The sequence below is a fragment of the Lemur catta genome, chromosome 10, assembly GCF_020740605.2.
Source record: "Lemur catta isolate mLemCat1 chromosome 10, mLemCat1.pri, whole genome shotgun sequence".
Taxonomy (NCBI): domain Eukaryota; kingdom Metazoa; phylum Chordata; class Mammalia; order Primates; family Lemuridae; genus Lemur; species Lemur catta.
Window position 1 is genome coordinate 51,858,708 of NC_059137.1, and position 23,581 is coordinate 51,882,288.

The following is a 23,581-nucleotide window of genomic DNA, read 5'->3' on the forward strand; positions in this document are numbered from 1 at the left end:
ACAATCCTTTGTAAATTTAATGAAAAATTTATTTTTTACTGTTTTCTGTACACAAGTTATATGCAACTTGAAAAATAGTTCACGTGGCTCCCAAGATGATGAGACATGTGAGTTACATTTGCTTCATGAGATCCAGGGCTCAAAATTAGCCTGAGTTAAATACAACTCACATGGCAGTTAACGTGTTTAACTGGTCCTCGAGCATAGAGCTAAAGTGCTTTTAGTGTTCCTAAATGCAAGAAGGCTATGATGTGCTTTACAGAGAAAGTATGTGTTGCATAAGCTGCTGGCTATGGTTCAGTGTTAATGAGTTACGTATATATTAAATAGGCATCTTTAAACAGAAACACATAAAATTTATGTATTGATTGGTTTACAAAAGTTTTGAGTATAGGAACCTAACCATGTATTTCCCCTAGGAGCAGTGGTTTAGCATTCAATAATTCAGCTTTCACAGTGACTTTATAGAACATAACTACCATGAATACCAGGGGTTGACTGTGTACATATAAATGTATGAACTGGTTATAACATCAGATTCCCTCATTGAATAAAATAAAATTCTAAACATTTACTCATGTAAAAAATTTATATGTATTTAGATAATATACCCTGTTGACAGTTTTGTGAATTGTGTAATGTATCATTTTGAAATGAAATTATATTGAGGGTGTAATTGAATGTACTGATTAATGCTATTGTCAGTTTTTTGTTAGTATTTTTTTATTGTGGTTAAAAAAGCCAAAATTTATTGTTTCAGCCATTTTTCAGTGTTCAGTGGTGTTAAGTACATTCACATTTTTTTGCAACTTTTATGGGTATATTTAAGTAGGATTATGGAGCTAGGAGCTTGTTATCAAATTTAATAAAAGTATTTGAGATTAAAAATAATTGTATTTGTGTCTATCTTTTATATAAGATTTAAAATGCACTTTAGGTTATATACTTTTGATTACATCATAGTGTAGTGCTATTTCATAACTTACTGTATATTTCATTGAGGTTGTTTTGCACTCACATCCTCCCCCCTTCTTTTTTAGTGCTTTTTTAGGACCAAAGGATATATTTCCTTACTCAGAAAATAAGGAAAAGTATGGCAAACCAAATAAACGAAAAGGTTTTAATGAAGGTTTATGGGAGATAGATAACAACCCGAAAGTGAAATTTTCAAGTCAACAGGTGAGTCATATTACATAAAATTTATTTTAGTATTATTTAGTCAATCCTGGGGGATAATCACTAGCCTAGCTGTAGGAAAATAAATATTAATTTAAGAGCCTTGTGAATTTCAGATTCAATTTTCCTATTTGTGAGGTTGAATCTTGACCTTTTATATCTAGATGAATTGATAAAATTATTACTTTCATGGTTAAATGGATCTCAGAAAACTGGGAAATACTTTTATTTAACTCCTCCTGATTGAGAGTTTATTTAATACATCATTGAATCTAAAGCCATATGTACTGTTCTCCTAAATTCAGGTTTTTTACCTTACAGGGTATATACTTATGTTGTCTAATTCTCTTTACTTCCTAAATCCATAGAATTGTGTTAGAATATGAACTTCACATGCGTTAAACTACATACATGACAAAGGTTCTGATAGCACTATCCAAATTATACTTATTGGTCTCTAGAAGAGCAGCCTTTCTGTTTTTGTTTTTGTGTTTTTTCATCTGTTCAGAGCTTTTGTTAATTAATATGTGACACTAAATTTTCTTGGAGTGGTTTGCGTTTACCCAATTTGTATCATTTTATCATACAACAGAAATTTCTCTTATTTTTCCTCTGTCCTAATGTTAGTGTTATTTAGAAAAATTTTTCTGTATTGCCAGTTGCACTCTTGAACTCTGTATATGTTCCCATATGGATGTCTCAGAACTCTTATTATTTAAAATAAACCAGGTTTTATAATAGGAGCAAAGAACTATGAGAGGAGGTCTTCATGAAAATATTATTGGGACACTTTCTCATTCATCAGTAGATGTCCTCTTATTACCACTTGAGATACAAAAACTGGAAAGAGCATGAGTAAACCTAAAGAAGGATTTAGCAACATACTGGAAATTCTGCAACTTTCTGCTGTTAAACATATACATTTTTTTAGTTGTTTACATGTGCCATGCTTTTTCTCACCTTGGAGAACTTTTCAGGTGCTGTTCTATGTGGAACATATAAATCTTTCATTGGTACTCCAGGGCTGTATTAGATGATCATTAGTGCCCAGTACTTAGTTCTTATAGGACTTACCATACCATATAATAATTGCTTCTATACTTGTCTGTAACTTCACAGACTATTATATTAGCTCTGTGAAAAAAGAAGTTGTATGTCCTGTGTACCCAGCACATATATGTGTGGGAAGAATAGATATTCACTAAGTATTTGTTGAATGGAAGCATGGTTTTGTATTATTGCCTTGACTATGTAATGGGAGGATGTTTTTCTAAAGAGACAGAATTGATTGTTTTCTGAAACTAACATTTTGTAATTTCTCTTGGATCATCTTTTCTGTGATTGTATTTTTATGGACATTTTCATCCTCCAAATTGCCCAGCAGGGTGTCTGTATTCCCTGTTCCTGTCTACCCACTTAATCTTATTTTTCACCATATAGACTTAGAATTTTTTATTTCACAATGAAATTTTTGCATGAATCCAAATAACTTAATGCCCTTACTAAAAGTATAAATGATTGTGCTGGTTTGATGTATTCTATCATTGCCAGGCCCTGACATGTGCCCAGTGGCACATAAACTGAGTTTGAGATACAGATCAATCACTCTTTAAATGAAGCTGTGATATACATATTCTTTGCTAATAAGGCCATTTGTCTTAGAGTGTGTTGAGTAAGCATCTCTCCCCAGAAAATTTCAGTATTTGAATATAGTATATGACTGTGCTATTCTAAATCAAATCAATTTACATTGTATCTTGTTGAATATTTGTTGGTTAGAGCATCAAGATAGTATTCTTTGTCGTTGCACTCTCATTCTGCCTCACTTGGATGCACTGAAGTACAGGAATATAGTCCCTTATAAGACTTTGAAAGAAATGGTAGCATTTAAAATTATTTTAAAATTATATATATTGAAAGTGTTCTATGGAACAGAAACTAGGGTACTTTTCTAACTTTTTGCAGACAGGCTTTCAGTTTTTCATGAGTAGAAAATTTTAAAGTTGGGGTAAAACCTCATTTTGTGAAATTAATAGAGTTGATTGCCCACAGGCATCAACTAAACAATCCAATGCATCATCTGATGTTGAAGTTGAAGAAAAAGAAACTAGTGTTTCAAAGGAAGATACTGACCATGAAGAAAAAGCCAGCAATGAGGTATGTTTCATTTCTCTTGTATTATAAAGTCATTTTGTTGCAAGGAAGAAATTATAAAATGAGTTGACCATGGCAAAATAGAATTTAATCTTTAAAGTACTTAAAAAATGAATTAGAAAATATTTAAGGTTTATTTCCTTGTGTAAAATTAAATACAGTATTGTAAAACAATTTATGCATCTTCAAGATGCATGGATTCTTTGTGTGTGTGTGAGATAGGATCTCGCTGTAGCGCCCAGGCTAGAGGGCAGTGGCACTGCCATAGCTCATTGCAGCCTCAAGCAATCCTCCTGCTCAGCCTCCCGCGCAGCTGGGACTGCAGGCACATGCCATCAAGTCTGGCTGATTTTTTAAATTTTTTTGTAGACACAAGGCTCTCACTATGTTGCCCAGGCTGGTCTTGAACCCCTGAGCTTAGTAGTCCTCTTGTCTCAGCCTCCCAAAGTGCTGGGATTACAGGTGTAAGCCACTGCACCTGACTGCATGGATGTCTTTATTTAAAGTTATTTTTATGTTTAAAACATGAGGTCCAACTATAGGGTGAGTTAGTATTAGGAGTATTTTTTGAAGAGTGGTATTATGGGATAGATGTACTGGAAAGGGGATTAGACTGAATGTTTTTTATCCTAGGTTAATTTCCAACTCTGTATATGATTATCTGTGAGTGAAGATTATTCATTTAGCCCTTCTAGGCCTCATGAAATGGCTGTTAGATGATCTCCAAAGTCCTAGCCACCTTTTAAAATTCACATCCCTAAAACCAGGATTCTACTTTAGAAAAAGTGGTTTTATATTTAAATTGACAAGCTTCCTGGTGTATTAGTAAGCAGTGACTTTTATATTTGATCTTACAGTGGAAATGCACTTTTTCCCAGATGAAGATACTGGCTGTTACTTTGTAATGTTATAAAGACTTTTAATGTTTGTAATTTTAAAAATCAGAGAAGCAAATCAAATTTCCCCAGCACTTTCAGTGAACCATGCTTGTGACTTTTAGTTTAAGAAAGTTTCTTTCAGTCTTCGCATAATTTTTTCAGTTTCTTTCTTTCTTTTTTTTTTTTTTTTTTAGGATGTGACTAAAGCAATTGACATAACCACCCCGAAAGCTGCCAGAAGAGGGAGAAAGAGAAAGGTAATTTCACTGACTAACCAACCACAGGGATCTTAAAATAATTTTTATTTTAGTTAGATTGAGGAAGAATAAAGATAATGAAACCTTATTTAAACTTGACCTTTTATTCTAAACCCTTTAATTTTTTAAAGAGTGGTTTATGTTGTGTACTTAACAAAACTGTGTTTCTTTTCTTAGTGATACAGCAGCCTTAAGATACGTTGAATGTTCAAGGAAGTAAGATGCACCAGTTTTCATTCATTTTAATGACTGCCTTGGTTTTCTCTGTAAAATGCATAGTAATGTATCCAGGGTGGTTGAGGATTAAATGATTGATTTAACACATGTAGAATGTTTATAATAAATTCTGATACCTAATCACTACTAAGTGCTATGTAAGTGTTATCTATTATTGTTACTTCACAACATTGTTGTGTGAAGGTAAGTATGAGTGACGTAGGGCCAGGTCTAGGTATATGGTAGGCTTTTAATTAACACGAGTTACTCCTTCTGTATGAAGTTTTGTTCACATCTTTTTCTGACCTATTTATGTGTCAAACTATTGTCTTTGTATCAAAGATAAAAAGAAAACCAAGAGTTCAGTATTTCGTGAGGACATAAAATATGAAAACATAATTACAGTGGCTTTTTATCCTTTGTGGGGTATATGTGGGAAGGTATTTGATAACTTTAACAAGATTTTAAAAGATAGGCAGAATTTTGTCATACAGATGAAGGAGAGGGGAAGAATGTGAGGCAGTTTGAATAGTATATACAAAGGCATAGAGGAAATTTCATTTCAAGCATTTTGAGTATTGCATTTCAGTATTACTAGCACATAAAGTTTAATGGAAATGGGTACCAAAAAACCCTAGTGTTGTCCCGAAGAACTGGAACTTAGGGAAGTGATGGGAAGCCATTAAATCATTTTAAATTTTAGATGCTTCTTTTTTTAAAACAGCGTGAATGATGGGATTGGATTGGGGCAGTGAGACCAATTCACTGTAAAAATTCATTCAGAATTTTACTACAGGCCGGGCGCGGTGGCTCACACCTGTAATCCTAGCCCTCTGGGAGGCCGAGGCAGGTGGATCGCTCGAGGTCAGGAGTTTGAGACCAGCCTGAGTGAGACCCCGTCTCTACTAAAAATAGAGATAAAAATTATCTGGACATTTAAAACTATATATAGAAAAAATTAGCTGGGCATGGTGGCTCATGCCTATAGTCCCAGCTACTCGGGAGGCAGTAGGATCGCTTAAGCCCAGGAGTTTGAGGTTGCTGTGAGCTAGGCTGACACCACAGCACTCACTCTAGCCCAGGACTCTGTCTCAAGGAAAAAAAAAAAAAAAGAATTTTACTACTAACTTGACTGGCTCAGGCATGGAATTTAGCATTGAACAAGATCTCTGTTCTCATTGAATTTAAATTTTTATTGAGACAAAAAATAAATGTATAAAGCAGGAGAGTTAAAATGGGGAGTTATAAATTGGTAACTAGGTTATAAAAGGCTTTTTTAAGGTGTTGCCATGAGATTGGAAGGACAAGGACCTTATAGCAGGATTTTTAAGTAGTGTAGATGAAAGATGGGGTTTAATAGCACTTTAGGAGGTTAAGTCAGTGGTTGATTGGAAGTTGATAATAAAGGGAGAAGGGGAGCAGAAGCCAGGATGACTCCAGGGTGTTGGTTTAGATGACTAGATTAGGTCATGGGAGTGCTGAGGATGTTGTTTTGGGACTAGAAGCATGGAAGAGGAGGAGGTGAAGCGCCTATGGGAATGGAAGTGAAGATATATGTAATTCTGGCAACAAAGGAGGAAAAGATAAAAATTAAAGATGCAGTCTCTGGTAGAAAGATGGGATAATAGATGAGGTCAAGGGAAAATGTTTACTGGGAAGAATGCAGAAACCGGAATCCTGAAGGAATATAATGGAGAGTAGGGAAGATTCTGCAAAATTATGATTGAGAATGAACTGTCAAGAGAAAATCTAAGAGGATATCAAGCTAAACAGGGGAGGGGAAATTTTCAAGAAAGAGGAAGTAGTCAATAGTGTCCTGATTGAGAAAGGATCCAGTAAGATACTTGCCAAATGGGCTCCCCAGGATTCTTCAGGGTGAGCTCTATTTAGTTGAATGGTAAGGACAGAAACCAAGTTAAGTGGTTTGGAGAATAAAATGTTTGATGATAAAGTTACATTACCCTATGCTTGTGAAATCTTCAAAGGAAAGGAGATGGTAGCAACTTAATAGGGATTTGCATGGTTAAGGGAAAGTGGTTAAAGTGAAAAAATACATGCCTTAACACTTTTTCTTTGTAAAACTAGAAAAGATTGAAGATGTGGAAAGAGTCAGTATAAATTATGTAAGTATATGCTGGATGAGAGAAGGGAGGGTACATTTGAAGGAATTACTTAACAAGAAGGAGGAGATAGACTATTTAACATTGAAGGGAAGGGTGGAGGAGGCTATAAACATTTCTCCGAGCTTGGTGTGGTGGCTCATGCCTGTAACCCTAAAACTTTGGGAAGCCAAGGCAGGAGGATTGCTTGAGGCCAGGAGTTCTAGACTAGCCTGAGCAACATAGCAAGACCCTTGTCTCTACAAAAAATAGAAAAATTTATACAGGCATGGTGGCACATGTACTTGTATTCAAGAGACTGAGGCAGAGGCAGGAGGATTGCTTGAGTGTAGGAGTTTGAGGTTATAGTGAACTATGATGATGACACTGTACTCTAGCCAGGGCAACAGAGACCCTGTCTCAAAAAAAAAAAAAAAAAAAGGTAAATATCATAGAAGAGAGTTGGACATTAAGGGAATTCCCTTGTCTTGGCCTCCGTGTCTCTCTTCTCCCAATTCAAAAGCAAGACTTCAAGTGGGGTACAAGGCAGGGAGAATGGATTTAATGTTTATCCTAGCAATTGATGGGAGAGGAAGAGGGCCTGATACAGAATTAATGAATGGCTTTGAGATCCCAAATGAGATTGCTTAAAATTAATGCATGTTTGTATAGGTTTTTTTTGTTTGTTTTTGTTTTCCCAGCAGGGCTCAGCAGCTGGGAGGGAATAGAACAGAGAAGGTAGAATTGAATAGTGATCCTCTGTTGGGGATTTGTGGGACAGATACAGCAAAACAAGGATGCAAAGGGCTTGAGAATGCATTTGAATAGTTGTCTCATGAGGTTTTTGTGTGTAGGTGGGTGGCTTTAGGTAAGATCAGGGAAAGTACTAGAGCTACAGAGTTGGGTAATAGGAAAAAATGAGTCAAAGGGTTAGAGGTCTCAGTGAGATGTAAAATATGGAAGAAATGAATCTGTCGTCAGAGTTTAGAATATCTGCATTTAAGATTAATACATGTATATTTCATACAGCTTAGTCTTTTCCCTAGAGAAAATATGTCTTTGATTTTATTTTCATGAGGAATGGTTTTGACTTGTGTAATTTTGCTATGACAGTTGTGAACACACTTCCATGGTAGGGCTGATCTCTTGCCTAGTATTGGTATTAATGTATTTTATTTTATTGTATTAGTTATTGATGAACTTGTTACCTCTTATTGGTACCTCCTCAGTAACATCCATTCTACTTGTAATTCATACTCGATGTCTTATTTTCAAAAGCAGAAAGTGTAGGTGAAGGGAGGTTTTTTGGTTTTGTTTTGGGTTTTTTTGCACCATTCAGTTTGAACTGAAATTTAGAGAACTTCTGCATTGGGTTCTTAACCTTTGGTACCTGGAGAGCTTTATAAAAACATAGATGCCTGGTTCCCTGACCTATCAAGTTAGGATTAGGGCAGGGCCAGATGGTCTGTAAGTTCTTTAGAAATCTGAGTCAATGTTGAGGGAGGAATTTTTGTAGTGTTCCCTGAGAACAGTTTAAGGGTTACGTTAGATGAATTTTAATAATACTTTGAATATACATTATGTTCCAATTATAAAAGCAATAATCTTTAAAAAATGGATAAATTCTTAGAAGTAGAATTGCTGAATCAGAGATTTGCACATTTTTTATTGCAAATATTCGTTCATAATGATATTCTTTCAGAAAGTATCAGTTTATTCACTACTATTGAATCATCAATAGTCAATGTATGAATGATTTTCCACATCCTTACCAACACTGGGCATTAAATTTGCAAATCAGATCATTGATAAAAAGCAGTTTTAAATTTTTTATCAATGAATTTGGATTTGTATATGTTTTTGAATGTTTTCCCTTTTTTGTTGATGCAGTTAATGCTGAATTCTAAGTAGTTGGGGAGTGGAGAAGTAGCTCTTATTGGTCCTGCCATCCTTCTCTTTGGTCTCTCTTTGAGTTTCTATCTTCCCTTTGCAGCTATGATCAGTACAAAATACTGCCTCATGTTGGCAATTTCCTTTCTAATTTGTGGTTCTCAACTTTTGTTCCACTCTAATGCTTAAATCAGTAATACTGATTCTCATTTGGGGCCTTGTCTCCCCTTCAGGAGAGTCATACAGAGGGCATTATAGTTTGCAAATGGTCATTGGGATTCCTTACTCTCTACTGTGGCAAATCCCTCTTTATGGAAAATAAGAATAACTCTTAGGGGAGAACATCGGATATCAGTCTCATTTTGGAAATATAATGTGTATATATTAACAAAGTTATAAAATTAAAAATAGCAATGTGTGAGTTGTTACAGCATAATTGCATTATACTTTGGTCCCAGTATTTTATCAAGAATATTACTTTATTCTTACAAATGACCTTTTTAGGTTGAGAATTTTTGAAAAGTGAATTTTTTTAAGAATTGTTCACTGGAATTGTAAACTAAGTTTGAGGGTCTTACTCTAATGAGTCTATTGTTGAATGATAATAAAGATCATATAGAAGTTATGCTTATACTTGAATTCATGTTATCATAGACTGGCATATTTTTACCATTGAGTTAAACTTTAAGTGCCTGTTATTTGCTTAAATAAATTAAGTCTTTGTAATTCAGGCAGAAAAACAAGTAGAAACCGAGGAGGCAGGAGTAGTGACAACAGCAACAGCATCTGTTAATCTAAAAGTGAGCCCTAAAAGAGGACGACCTGCAGGTAGGATTATTGGAGTTTAAATATTCTTTGGCTTGTGATTAATATTTTAATCCATTAAGTTGTTGCTCCCTAAAGCATTTTAGTATGAAGTGCACAGGCAGTTCATTATGTGTAACATACAAATTTCAAGGGACATAAACTTTATGGTTTCTGCTTGGTGAAACAGAGTATTTAAATTTGAAATAAGTGTTTGTAACTTTTTCACAATGTTTGATCCCCATTATATTTTCCCCAAATAGTGGCAAATGAGGCTGTGGTGAAGTTAAAATTAACTGTGAACAGTGGATTTATTTTACCTTTCATGAGGCATAAGCTTTCTAAATGGAGTCATAATGAAAGAATGAGAATTATTAGTAGCGTTTGATTAATTAAAGTCATTTATTTTAAACTATTACATTCTTTGTTTATAAGGATATTTACAATATGCAGCTCTTTTCAGCATTGCCTATTTAAGGTATTAATTTGGCAAGTTGGAAATATTTTGGAAGGTTCTTCCTCATATAAAGAAAACTAACCAAAATAGAGCCAGGTTTTTTTTTTTCCTACTTCATAATAGAATTCTTCCTGAAATATGGGGTAAGATAATACCCAGAAAACAAAGAGAATGAGAATTTATTTATGTAATATTTTGGAATTTAATATTGTCATAGTAGATCAAATTAATGATGTTAGGAAACTTAGTGAATTCTGGTAAAAACTTCCAAAGATGGAACGGGTGCAGTGGCTCACGCCTGTAATCCTAGCACTCTGGGAGGCCGAGGCGGGCAGATCGCTCAAGCCCAGGAGTTCAAAACCAGCCTGAGCCGAGACCCCGTCTCTACTAACAATAGAAAGAAATGATTTGGACAGCTAAAAATCTATATAGAAAAAATTAGCTGGGCATGGTGGCGCATGCCTGTAGTCCCAGTTACTCGGGAGGCTGAGGCAGGAGATCGCTTAAGCCCAGGAGTCTGAGGTTGCTGTGAGCGAGGCTGATGCCACAGCACTCACTCTAGCCCGGGCAACAAAGCAAGACTCCGTCTCAAAAAAAAAAAACAAAACCTCCAAAGATGTGTGTGTAAATGTACTTATAATACGTAAATGAATATTGAATGTAAGTGCTACTTTTATATTCTAAAGTTGAATTTTGTGGCATTCCTATTAAAATAACAATGAAAAATGTTTTTAACCCCTCTCAGCCATACTAAGGACAAATTGAAAATTACTCTGTTGATCTACTTCTTTAAACTTTTCACTATTGCTTATTTGAACCACGGGGAGAGGTATTAGTTTTTAAATTTATAAATAATTGCATCTGTAATAAGCCTCTAATATTCTTACATAGTGCATATCATTTGTAATATTTACATGAGATTTGCATCTTAAAGGGAAACCAGTAATTACTGATATTTTTTCCCCATGTGAATATTAGCTACAGAAGTCAAGATTCCAAAACCAAGAGGCAGACCTAAAATGGTGAAACAGCCCTGTCCTTCAGAGAGTGACATGTGAGTTTATTTTTAGTGTATAATTCATTATGGAATTAATGAGGCATTTGACTTTAAACAAGCATATATCTTCTTGCATTTTTGCCAGTTTTTTCTTATTTTACGGGATATTTATTGCTGTTACTATTTTGATATTCCTAAAAATTATGGAAAAAGCTGGAAAAATTTTGTAAAAAAAAGAAAAAATGATAGGGAATCAAGAAAAATATGTGGTTATTTATCATTTCATTAATTAAGACATTTTCTTGGATAGTTGAAGCAATGTCCACAAAATTTTAGTTCCTCCAGGGTAGGGTGCTTTATTTAAAAACAGGACTAAATTATTTTTTAATGCAAATTGAGCATTTTAAAGTATTTTGGATAGCTTCTTTGCCTTTTGGCTAAGATCCAGCATAAAGTACTTTAGAATAACTACTTAAAAAAATGTTTTTCATTTTTTAAAAATTCTCTTGCCATCTTTTCCCCCACCACATGGATCCCTTTTATTTTGGCTTTTCTGGGTAAACTTCACTGAAAGGAATGTATAGTCAGACAAAAGGGGGAAACTTTTTGTGGTTATTACATTTAAAAATTTTAAAGGCTCAAGTGTGAGGTATGTTCATTAAGAGTAGATTTACAATGTTGTGTATGAAATAATTATAGAAAATTTTACTTACAGAACACTATTAGAAAGTTGGTACTTTCCAACCAAAATATATATAAAGAGCTTTATTTTACTGCCCCCCTAGCTGTTAAAAGTACTCTCAAAAAAAGTGGCACATGGCCGGGCGCGGTGGCTCACGCCTGTAATCCTAGCCCTCTGGGAGGCCGAGGCGGGTGGATCGCTCGAGGTCAGGAGTTCGAGACCAGCCTGAGCGAGACCCCATCTCTACTAAAAATAGAAATAAATTATCTGGCCAACTAAAACTATATATAGAAAAAATTAGTCGGGCATGGTGGCGCATGCCTGTAGTCCCAGCTACTCGGGAGGCTGAGGCAGTAGGATCGCTTAAGCCCAGGAGTTTGAGGTTGCTGTGAGCTAGGCTGACGCCACGGCACTCATTCTAGCCCGGGCAACAAAGTGAGACTCTGTCTCAAAAAAAAGAAAAAAAAAAAGTGGCACATGATAACAGTACATTGTGTACTTGAAAATTGCTAGGAATAGATTTTCAGAGTTCTCGCCACAAAATATAAGTATGTGAGGTAATACATATGTTAAATAGCTTGCTTTAGCCATTCCACAATATGCACATATATCAAAACATTGTGTTGTACACCATACATATATTCAAAATTTACTTGATTAAAAAAATAGTGGCACAAAATACAACATGGTTTAACAATTGTCGTGAAAATAAGAAATCGGGTACTTGCAGATGAGTTCCTTTGCAGTCATTGTTCCCTAAGAAATCTAAAATTCTGCTGGGAAAATATTATGAGATCCCCCTATTCTGGATATAATGAATGTCCCCTGATTAGGCCCCAGTTTTCCCTGAGAGTACCCTTCCCAGTTCATTGGTCTCCATGGCTTTTGACTGATTCCTCTGGAAATTCTCTACCTTTTCAGTGTCATCCTTAGTTGCGTCTGAAATTGTTATTGGAAAATATGCCCTCCTGCTGAGCAGCTTTCTCAGCCTGCTTTCAGACCTTAGGGATTTGGGGGCCCAATGTTTCTTTTCAGAACTCTCTCTTGATGCAGTCTGGTGTCACTTTTGATAATATAATACTTTATTGTGTGTGTTTACTTCTAGTCAGCTTCCTGTGCAGTGGTCTCATTCACAAGACTTGCTTAGTCATGCGTATCTTCTTATACTCATTACAGACACTTTGAGCTTTATAGGTTTTTCTGAGAAACCATCCCTCAGGAATCATTTGTCCATCTGAAGGATCAAGGCAGCCCGGTTTGAATTCTTAAGGCTGGCAGTTGTACCTTTGATTGGATGTATGACCCCAGGCTGTGTCTCAGTTTGCAATTCCTACATCCCTACTTGAAAATAGGCTATATTTTTTAAAACCCATCTCTTTCTTTTGAACACTTATCTAATTTATCTTGGTAACAGTCAACTCAACTACCAGTATTCTATCTTGAATATCTCTTAAGCCACAAGTTCACTGCACACATTTTTCTTTCAAGTTATGATATTCACCAGTTTTACCCATTATGTAATAACATATTAGGGTTTTCAATTTCCCAGCCCCAAAGTCATTGACATATGTTTTAGGTTTTTGTTCCTGGTGTTGTTTATTAGCGAGCTTTTTGCTGAGGCAGTAAACAACCCTAAAATAGCAGTAAGTAGCTTACAATATTTATTTCTTATTCATGCTGTATGACAGGATGAGTGTTGACTGTAGCTAGTCTTGGCTCTGTATCTGAGCACACACAGAGTGGAGTAGAGAACTCTTCACCATGAGAACAACACATACCTGTTAGTGACTGCAATGGGTACTGAAATGACAAGACAGTAAAATAGAAGCCAAAAGAGCTGAAACCAACTTGTAATCCTCATGTAAAGTGAAAAATATGTTATAAGCCACTGAGGTATTTGGGGTTGTGTTTTTATCAGTCTTTGCTTATGTTAATATATATTAAAAGACTGGAGAAATTTATAAATACAACTTTAATAATGACCCTTGACCTATTGAAAAGGGAAATTAGCACAAGTTCTGTATGCCGTCAAAGGTAGCAAGGACCACTGGGGAAAGACTCATTTGTAGCAAGCAGTGATAATTATGTGCATGGGAATTTTTTGCTTTGATACTCTTCAAGAAACCTTGAAAATAATAATCCCTTTTCTTAGGACCTTATGATAGATTTTTGAAATATATGCTTAAAATCACTTTTTAAAAACTAGCTGTTGGACTGGGTGCACTGGCTCATGCTTATAATCCCAACATTTTGGGAGACCGAGGCAGGAGGATCACTTTACTTAAGCCCAGGAGTTCCAGGCTGTGGTGAGCTATAATTGTGCCACTACATTCCAGCCCGAGTGACAGAGCAAGACCCTGTCTCTTAAAAAAAAAAAAATTAAAAACATTGTCATCTATTTGTTTTGTACATGTGTAAATATATTGGTTAAGATACGTTGGTAGAAGGAGCTTTGCTGGGTCAGAGGGTATTTGCATTTTAAATAGCTATTTCCTTTGATATAGGGCTAACATTTGGGGAAATGTAATCAGTATTAAGAGCCAAAGAAATGCTTTTTATTTTAGACTATTACCATTTTTAAGAAATTGTTTTACTTGTGCGCTTTTTCTTTCATTTATTAAAAGTGAAGGATGAAGCACATATGACATTAGAAAATAAGCGTACCCAATGATAATTATGTGACAAAAATTTCTAAAGAGGCAAAAACTGAATTTTTTTCTCTTCCAACTTAATTAATAGTCTCTTAAATGTTCAATGAAATACTTGTTTGGAAGGACGTCGGTGGATCTGGAATTGAGATACTGGGCTTATTTAACCTTGTGCCACATCATTTTCTCAGTTGTCAAATGGAAGGAGTTAGGACTAAATGATATGAAGTCCTTTCCAGCTCTCAAATTCATTGATTTCATTGCATAATTTGTGAAAATCTCAATGAAATTCCATGTGGATAGTAAAAAGGTTATAGTTTTTAAACAGTTTGTCCAAGGTTCAAGTTGAAATATTTCTTTATAAAGGAATTACTTTAGTTAAACATATACCACAAAAGTAATTATGTGATTAGCATTTGCATCATTTGATTCTTCTTCTGGAGCCTATTTCTATAGTACCAATTTGCATAAATATTATCCAGCAGTAATTAGCATTATTGAGCAATTTAGGTAGTTTGTCTTGTTTTAATGTCTGTGAAATCCAGTGATGATGGGAACTTAGGTGCTAGTCAGCTCAGCACTGTGTCTCATATTATGCTTTATTGGCTATATATTTACCATTATATGCTTAAGTTGGGACCCTTTTACCCTGCAAAGAATATTTCTTTTCTAAAATGATTTCACTTTTGCAATTCTGTTTTTCCCCGTGTGTCCACTTTTTAAATGTAATTTATTCTTACAGATATGTAGACTATAAGCTACATACGAGCAAGGGATCTTACCCACGTTATACACTGCTGTATCCCCAGAATCAAGAACAGTGCCTTGGCACATAGATATTTTTTTGACCAAATGAATCATATTATAAAAAAAACTTAGAAAACAGAGAAAATCACTTTCTGTTAACCTAATAGCATTATAATTTTATATCTTCTAATTTATACCAAAAGTACGTTCTGTTACAGAATTCCTTTTATGATTGGATGGTTAAGATGTTCTATTTTACTTAAAGATGTTTTAGATTTAACTTTAAAAAATGAATTACAGCGTATTGCTGTCTAAAATAATCAGTTGACTAGGAGAGTATAGGTGAATGACAAGTGTATTAATGAAACATAAAAGCTCATTTTCCATTGTTGGACTCTCTAAAATAGGATTACTGAAGAAGACAAAAGTAAGAAAAAAGGGCAAGAGGAAAAACAACCTAAAAAGCAGCTTAAAAAGGATGAAGAGGGCCAGAAGGAAGAAGATAAGCCAAGAAAAGAGCCAGACAAAAAAGAGGGGAAGAAAGAAGTTGAATCAAAAAGGAAAAATTTAGTTAAAACAGGGGTTACAACAACCTCTGATTCTGAAGAAGAAGGAGATGATCAAGAAGGTGAAAAGGTAGGAAATTTATATATTACATAAAATGTTTTAAGTTTCTGTGTAGTTCATAATCTACCTAGTAAGCTTTCAATATTTTTGTGAAAGTCTTCAACTAAATTTCTTTACCTTTTTGAATATACTTGAATTAGCTATGTTAAAAAGTATATTTGAAACTTTCCTTTATTGTGTATTCTAAATTTATTTTACCTTTTTACAATTATGATCTGGAAATTTATATTTAATTTATATAATCCCAGTAACCCCCACCAATCTACAAACGGTTGGAAAACAGATAGGCTGTGACCAGTGAAGACAATGTAAAAAAAGTGCAGTTTATAAACTGATTTTTCTTATTTACTCCCAAAGAAATTCTTATCACTTTTTAGGCCCTATTTATTGTACATTTTATCAGTAGTAACTTTATTTGGATTCCATAGTAGTTTGAAAATCTTATTAAAGCTGTGTATCTTATTTTTATGTAGAAAACTCACAAATTTTATGGATAGCTTTAGAGATGTACAGATCCAGGTATCATGCAGATCTTTTATTTATTTTTATCTGATTTTTTTGTTGATTTCTTAATATTTTAGAAGCCAAAAATTTTAAATAGGATAGTTTGAGTAGTGGTGCTTGTCAGTACTGAAGTCAAATCACTGTGTAGAGGCAAATAGCCTGACATACTTCATTTTAACCAAAGGACATCATTCCTACAGCAGGGCAGAAAACAGATTATTAATCTACAGTCATCAAGGAAAAAGTTAAATTTGCAGAGCAGAGATGTATTGTAATTTAAGGATTTTTTTTTAAGTTGTTCATTTAAGTATTAAACTAGTTGCTTTTTTCCCAAGATTGTATTTATATAAGCACCAGTCACTGACTTCATAGTTAACTAAATCCATCCTAATTCTCAAATAAAACAGAAGAGAAAGGGTGGGAGAAACTTTCAAACTGCTCATAGAAGGAATATGCTGAAAGGCCAACATGAGAAAGAAGCAGCAGATCGGAAACGCAAGCAAGAGGAACAAATGGAAACTGAGCAGTAAGTATTTTTTTATTCTAAATTTTGGGTTCTTTGTTAAGGCCAGCATGAAATTTTTAAACAATAGACTTTCATTTTCCAGACTTCATGAAGCCTTTTGAAGAAGTGACTTTTCCCATGTGTTAGAAAAATCTTCAGCATATGATGATAATCATATTTCAGGCTTCATTCTTTTCTGAGAGGATGAAATTCACTGAGGCAATCACCCTGTGAATTATTTTTTAACTTAAACTGAAAGTACAGATAGGATTTAACTGTTAGTGGCTTTCTAGGAAATGTACTCATCCTCTACTATTTATTTGTGTAATATATTACATATAGAAAAATGGTGACGATATATTGGTGGAGAAAGAATGTGGGGAAATACCCTTATTTTGTCATACCACCAGCAGGCCTCCCCCTAAAGACCAGCAAAAATAACAAAAGCACATTTGGAAACCCAGGAAGCCTGTAAAAGTAAATCTAAAGGCTGACAGGGTGTACATTGTATGTGTGCAATATAAATCAATTTCAAAGCTGTTTTCTCTTAAGTTTTGATATTTGGTGACAGTACTTGCCATGGGGAATTTCTTTCCCCTTTATTATATAAAATAATTTTATTACTAGAAGCAAAAGTAATAGCAGTGATAATGATGAATAGACTTCATGTCTTTTACATTTGTTTTCCTAGTTATCTTTAGACTGTCACTTCTGAGTTCTTTCTCTGAAATGCTTTTCTTTCCTTCTGAAGAGGCTTACATTCTGACTAAATTTGTTGTTTTATTACTTTAAAGAGGTGATTTACAAAACATGCTCTAGGTCACTAAGACAAAGTTAATGATGAGCAGTGAAATTCTAAACTCTTCTTGAATGATTTCATGCTTATTTTCTTTATATAGTACATTCATAAACCAAAAATCTTTCTTTACAAGTATAGTATTTGACTCTTAGTAGTTTGGAGGATATATAAAAGCAGTTTTAGCTGCTTGAGGGAGTAATTAAAAATTGATCTAAAGCTTTGAAATGTTACTCCCACTAATCTGTTGGACTTTGAACACTTCTGTAAATATTTGTTATTTTTTGTCACCTATTCTTTTCTATCTTTTCATTGAAAAGTTGTTGGACTGTTTATTGCTTTTAACTTTATTGTGCTCCCCAAATTAAGATATAACATTAGTCATTGCTTAGTAAATCTAGCCCAGCCCTTCTTCAGTATCTCAAAGTTACCTTTATGTATTTCAGTTTCTTTTGAATGTCCTCCAATGTAACTTTCTCAAATTCTAATATTTGTGTTTTCTTTCCTTCTCCTGTTATTACAAAACTTTGTACTTGGACAGTTTTGCTCTGTAAAGCATTTCAGATGCAGCTTGTGTGAAATGCATTATGCAAAATAAAGTTTATTGTATTGTATTCCCAGCCAAACAACATGTAATCTACAGTAATAAAAAATATATCTCATTTTGGGCTCAAAGCATTAATCCAGTTACTGAAAAGAGAATACAAGTGGAGCAAACAAGAGATGAAGATGTTGAGACAGACTCATTGGACTGAATTATCCCCTCCCCCCCCTTGATGGAAGAATGTTCCAGATTTTAAATTGAGGACTTTATTATTAATGGCATTATTACTGTGTTATGATTGTTAACAAAATTTCCTGTAAGGTACACACTACATACTAAGGTTGGCCATCATTCCTGTTTTTTTACCAAGCTTAAAATGAAGCTTTGTGTCTGAAAGTTATAACAAACTCAGAAGGTGGTGGTGGTTGTAACATTATTTCATTTAGAAAATATAAAACTACATTTTGTTTTGAAGCTAGGTATTAAACTGGAATAGCAACTACACCCCTGAGAATGGGGCAGTTGTGCCCTTCCCTTGACATTCCTTTGTTGTTTCTTTAGAATCTTAATTGTTTTTTTATCCTGAGAGATTAAATAGTAGACTTGTTAAGAAAAAAATGAAACTGTAACCAAAATTTTAAAATAAAGTTTTTTTAAAAAAAATACCTGATTTTTAGATATTTTTTGTTCTTGTCTATTTCAATTGGTTCATAATGTGGCCTGAACTCCAAGCCAAGGTATTAGAAATTATTAAGATTTCAATTTTAAGTGGTTATTTTTGTGATTGACATTAAAATGGTACCTTTTCATTTGTGAAATGGTAGAATGTTAGTGGATGTCTTTTAAGTTTGATAATTGGCCAAAAAAGATTTTTAAAAAATATGTATGATAGTATTAAAGTCTAACCTTGAAGCTAATTCAAAAGCCCTCAATTATCTACCCTTTGGAGATGTGGGGAACAATTAAATTGGTCTGTTTTGACATGCTTTTAAAAATAATTGTGATACAGAATCCATTACATGTTTACAGGTATTCTCTTTCCATTGTGGCCTGTTTGTCCAGTGACTCTGAAATTGGTCTTTTATTAACACACTTTTATTTAATGTTGGAAAGAAAATTTCACCAAGACAGCTTTAAAATCATTCTATTTGTGATGTCACTGAAAAAAACTGTTTGATTTAATTTAGCATGTTAATGTGAGCTTTGCTTATATTTATACTAGTGCTATGGAACTGCCCTGTTCTAAGAACAGTCAATTCCTTGTGGTCTAGGCTAAGACTTTATTATTTTAAGGAAAAAAACTTTTAGCTTTTACATGAGGGATTGTGGGCATTTGGTAATCATAGTCACAAAGTTCCAATGTTTTGAAATATTTGTGTTAACATTTGATAGGCAGACTAAAGATGAAGGAAAGAAGCCAGAAGTTAAGAAAGTGGAGAAGAAGCGAGGTTAGTTATTTCACTTTCTAAGATGTATAAAATTATACATAAAAAGGCAATTTATATAGATACTTTTCATGTATTGGTTTTGCTATCAGTTTCATTTTGTGTTCTTGTATCCTGCAAATACACATTTGCAAGTCTCTAATGGATTTCATATAAATTGCATTGTATTTTAAGCATAACCACGTGAACTTGTAAGAGTTGTCTTTATATTTTAATGCTCATTCTTTGATGATGTCAAATTTTTGTAACCTTGCTATAAAGCTGCTGGATGCTTTCCCATATTGACAAATCCCTTGGTTAAACATGTAAGGAAACCAGGTATTTAGGGAATGGAGTGTAGAGGAGTTCATTATTGAATGAAGACTATTCACTGTAGAAAGAAATGCAGCTAGATGGTGATTTTGTGCTTTTATGCTGCATGTTGCTTTCCTAAACCCAAATACTAAAGATGGCAGTAACTTCTCTGTTAAGAAGCTATTATTCCTGTATATGAGCTTCTTAGTAAAGACTATAAAGAACTTTTTTTAATCCACCAGTTCTTTCCATTATACTTTGCTTAGACAATACAGAAATACTGGTTTTGGAAAAACTATTTAATGTTTTTCACATATTTTAATTTATAGAAACATCAATGGATTCTCGACTTCAAAGGATACATGCTGAGATTAAAAATTCACTCAAAATTGATAATCTTGTAAGTGTTTAATGTCATTTAAAAATGCAGTGCTGCTTTTATAGCTTCATATTTTATTTTCTCACATTTTTTATAAGTATGTAAATTTAAGATAAAAGGGACAATTACTGGTTATTTTGTACTGCCTTATTTGAGAGTTTAAAAGTGATCTTTAGAAACAGATTATATATGTTGTGATAATTAACAGTTATGAAATTACTGTTTTGTCATGAAGGATGTGAACAGATGCATTGAGGCCTTGGATGAACTTGCTTCACTTCAGGTCACAATGCAACAAGCTCAAAAACACACAGAGATGATTACTACACTGAAAAAAGTAAGTGATTTCAAGTTACATAGATTTAAAAATTTTTCTCATTACTTCATTTAAAAATAAAGTTTAAATAATTAGGAAAACAATTATGAATGTATATTGTTTTCTCAGATACGGCGATTCAAAGTTAGTCAGGTTATCATGGAAAAGTCTACAATGTTGTATAACAAGTTTAAGAACATGTTTTTGGTTGGTGAAGGAGATTCCGTGATCACACAAGTGCTGAATAAATCTCTTGCTGAACAAAGACAGCATGAGGAAGCAAATAAAACCAAAGATCAAGGGAAGAAAGGGCCAAACAAAAAGCTAGAAAAGGAACAAACAGGTATGTGTTTAAAAAAAAAAATTTGAGGTCAGTTTTTTAACTGTTTGCCAGAAGTGCTTTTTAAAAAATGGGTTTGATAAATAATTTCATTTTAACACTGCAGGAAAAGTGGCTATAGACGGCTTGGTAAAATGTGTGATGGGCTTATTGAAGGCCTAAGCAGCATGTATTCATAACAGAAAAATAAATCATGTCAGTTTATAAAATCAAAGAGAGACTTCTAAGACGGCACCATTGTTAATGAGGCAGATGACTCTGGAGGAAACATTTTAAAAAGTTATTCAGCACAGTCTCTCCTCATCCCTAGAGGACCAACTTCCTGGTCCTTCAACTACTTCTGATGTTTCTTCTCACCTAAAAAAATGAAATAGTATACAGTAGTAACCTTTTCATCTAAACAGCACTGTAGTGGAGACTGAAAGCCCCCCATTGTTTATTGTAGCTGTTTAATAACTGATACAGGTATGCTGGTGATGCTACTGTGCTGGTAAGTTACCCTGAACACACGTTTTCACTGCATTAATGGCATGTCATATTTTTCACTGCTAAGTGTTTAATGTTTGAATAAGTATAAGAAAATGATTGCTTATTAGTAGCATATACATTTAGTCAGAAATGATGGTGATACCAAACCACCACAAATTGTCCACATGGGTGGCTTTGCTTTCTTTTTTTTTCTTTTTTCTTTTCTTTTTCTTTCGTTTTTTTTTAGTGGGGCTTCCTTAGACGAATATGTCCGTGCTTTTTGCTTTCTGATGGTTCAGTTTACATACATTTAGTTTCATGCCCCAAATTATTAAAAATATCATATAAAAACTACCTTTAGGCTATGTGTGTATGGTATAAATGAAACATAAATGAATTTCGTGTTTAGACAGAGGTCCCATCACTAAGATCATGTATATGTAAATATCTCCAAATCTTAATTTATGGTCCCTACATTAAATGAGGAAAGTCTCATAAAGCACTTGGCAGTATGTGTAGCATATATAGTAAAGTGCTCAACCTTAGCTTCTGCTTTTTTTTTCATTAAGTTTAAATTAGTTAAATCCTGCTGGTATTTATTATACTACTAAGAATAGTTTTTTTCTTTTTATTTACATTAGGAAAAATTCCTAACCTACACTGAAATAGAAATGAACTTCCCACATCCCCATCAACCAGCCTCAACAATTATCAATACGTACTGATCATTGTGGTTTTGTACCCCATAAGCTTTCTCTTAAAATAACCTGAAGGTTATTTTACAGCAAATTCCAGAATGTATTTCTCATATATAAAGAACTATCAAAATAGAATCATAGTACTATTATCAGCTCCCCAAATTCCAAGTTATTAAATATCTGAGTGGCAGCTGCTTAAGGTAGAAACCAACATTTCAAAAGCAGTTGGCTATTTTTTTGCTCTCATTAATTAGGGGACAATATTTACAGGAAAACCCCCCATCGTTTACTTACTAGGCACAAAAATCATATTAGGAAATATGACTTAACACTTCTAAAATACCTTTAATGAAAAGTTTAAAAACTTATGATTCACATTGTTTTTTTCTATGTAGAATAAATCATGATGTGCTAAAGAGCTGAAGCACTCTGTAGTGTTCCTGATTATAGTAACACACGGAGTAGTCAGATTATTAATTTACTTCCTGTACCCAAAGATACATGTAGTAACCCTGCTTCTTACAGTACCTTAGCTACCCAAAGGATTTTGGTGACGTTAGGAGTAGACAGTACAACTTCTTAATGAAATCATCATTCCCTTTTTTTTTGAAATAGCATCAAAACCCAATCCTAAAATTCAAGAGAGGACTATATTACAACAAAATTTCAAATAAAAGACGTTATTAGGAACATGAGGGCCATGTTTCATTTTTGATTTTGGATCTTTAGAGGACATCTTAAAGTATTGTTAGCTCTAACAGTTTTTCCATTGGAATACTTCTAAAGGTTCAAAGACGCTAAATGGAGGATCTGATGCTCAAGACAATAATCAGCCACAACATAATGGAGATAGCAATGAAGAAAGCAAAGACAACTACGAGGCCAGCACTAAGAAAAAGTGAGGAGGTGTTTTAATGGGTCATCTTGTGTGTTTTTCCTGAATTCAAGTTTTTAATTGCAGTATTATTCCAAGGTTGTTTGTATAAGGGGTTATCTTTTGATTAGTCAATTCCTGAATTCAGTAAGCAAGTTGCAAATCAAAAAGGGAAAAGTAAAAAACTTTGTATACAACTAATCTGTCACTGTATTTAGGGGCTAGGTGGGAACCCAGTTAAAAAAAAATAACTGTTTTTCCTTGGACTTCTTTACAAATATAACATTAATAACTTGCTTTCATACTTTCTTGAATTTTGAGTGAGAGAATGTTAAAAATTAGATGTAGAATCACAGGCTGTTTTATACTACTCACCCTAAAATAACAAGCTATGGAACTGTAGTTATCCAAGTCTTAGTTTGTTCTATTGTCCATTTGTGGGACTTGGAATCGAGCATCCCTTCTAATTCTGAAATTAAGGGAAGTCTTGTCATATGTATATCCTACCTTCTTTTTATTAAGATTTGTAATATATTGATATCACAGATAAAACATTCCCATATTCTTTAAAGATAATTTAAAGCTAGAAATGATGGAAAGGGTTTGGTCCATTATGCTCCCTGAGTACTTTGTTTGATCTGCATTAATACTTCCAGAAGATACAACATGGCAAAATAAAAGTTTGAACAAGAAATAATGACAATGTCTTAATAACAAGTCAGGTTTTGTTTGTTTCAGTCTTTTTTAAAAAATGTAATGCATTGATTTAATGTCTTTTTTATTCTC

The 23,581-nt window shown here is 33.8% G+C and overlaps 1 protein-coding gene across 4 annotated transcripts in view; it reads left to right on the forward strand.

Moving 5' to 3' along the window:
* The window catches only part of PSIP1 (PC4 and SFRS1 interacting protein 1), a 39,400-nt gene that overhangs the window by 14,191 nt on the left and 1,628 nt on the right, over positions 1-23,581 (forward strand). The window contains exons 4-15 of one of the 4 annotated variants that reach the window (XM_045563095.1): positions 1,041-1,179; positions 3,229-3,333; positions 4,403-4,465; positions 9,402-9,498; positions 10,910-10,985; positions 15,413-15,641; positions 16,544-16,662; positions 19,374-19,429; positions 20,050-20,120; positions 20,335-20,436; positions 20,545-20,758; positions 22,708-22,819. In XM_045563095.1, coding sequence (XP_045419051.1) covers positions 1,041-1,179; positions 3,229-3,333; positions 4,403-4,465; positions 9,402-9,498; positions 10,910-10,985; positions 15,413-15,641; positions 16,544-16,662; positions 19,374-19,429; positions 20,050-20,120; positions 20,335-20,436; positions 20,545-20,758; positions 22,708-22,819 — 1,383 coding nt within the window. The other 3 variants (XM_045563099.1, XM_045563096.1, XM_045563097.1) reach the window with 3 other exon arrangements.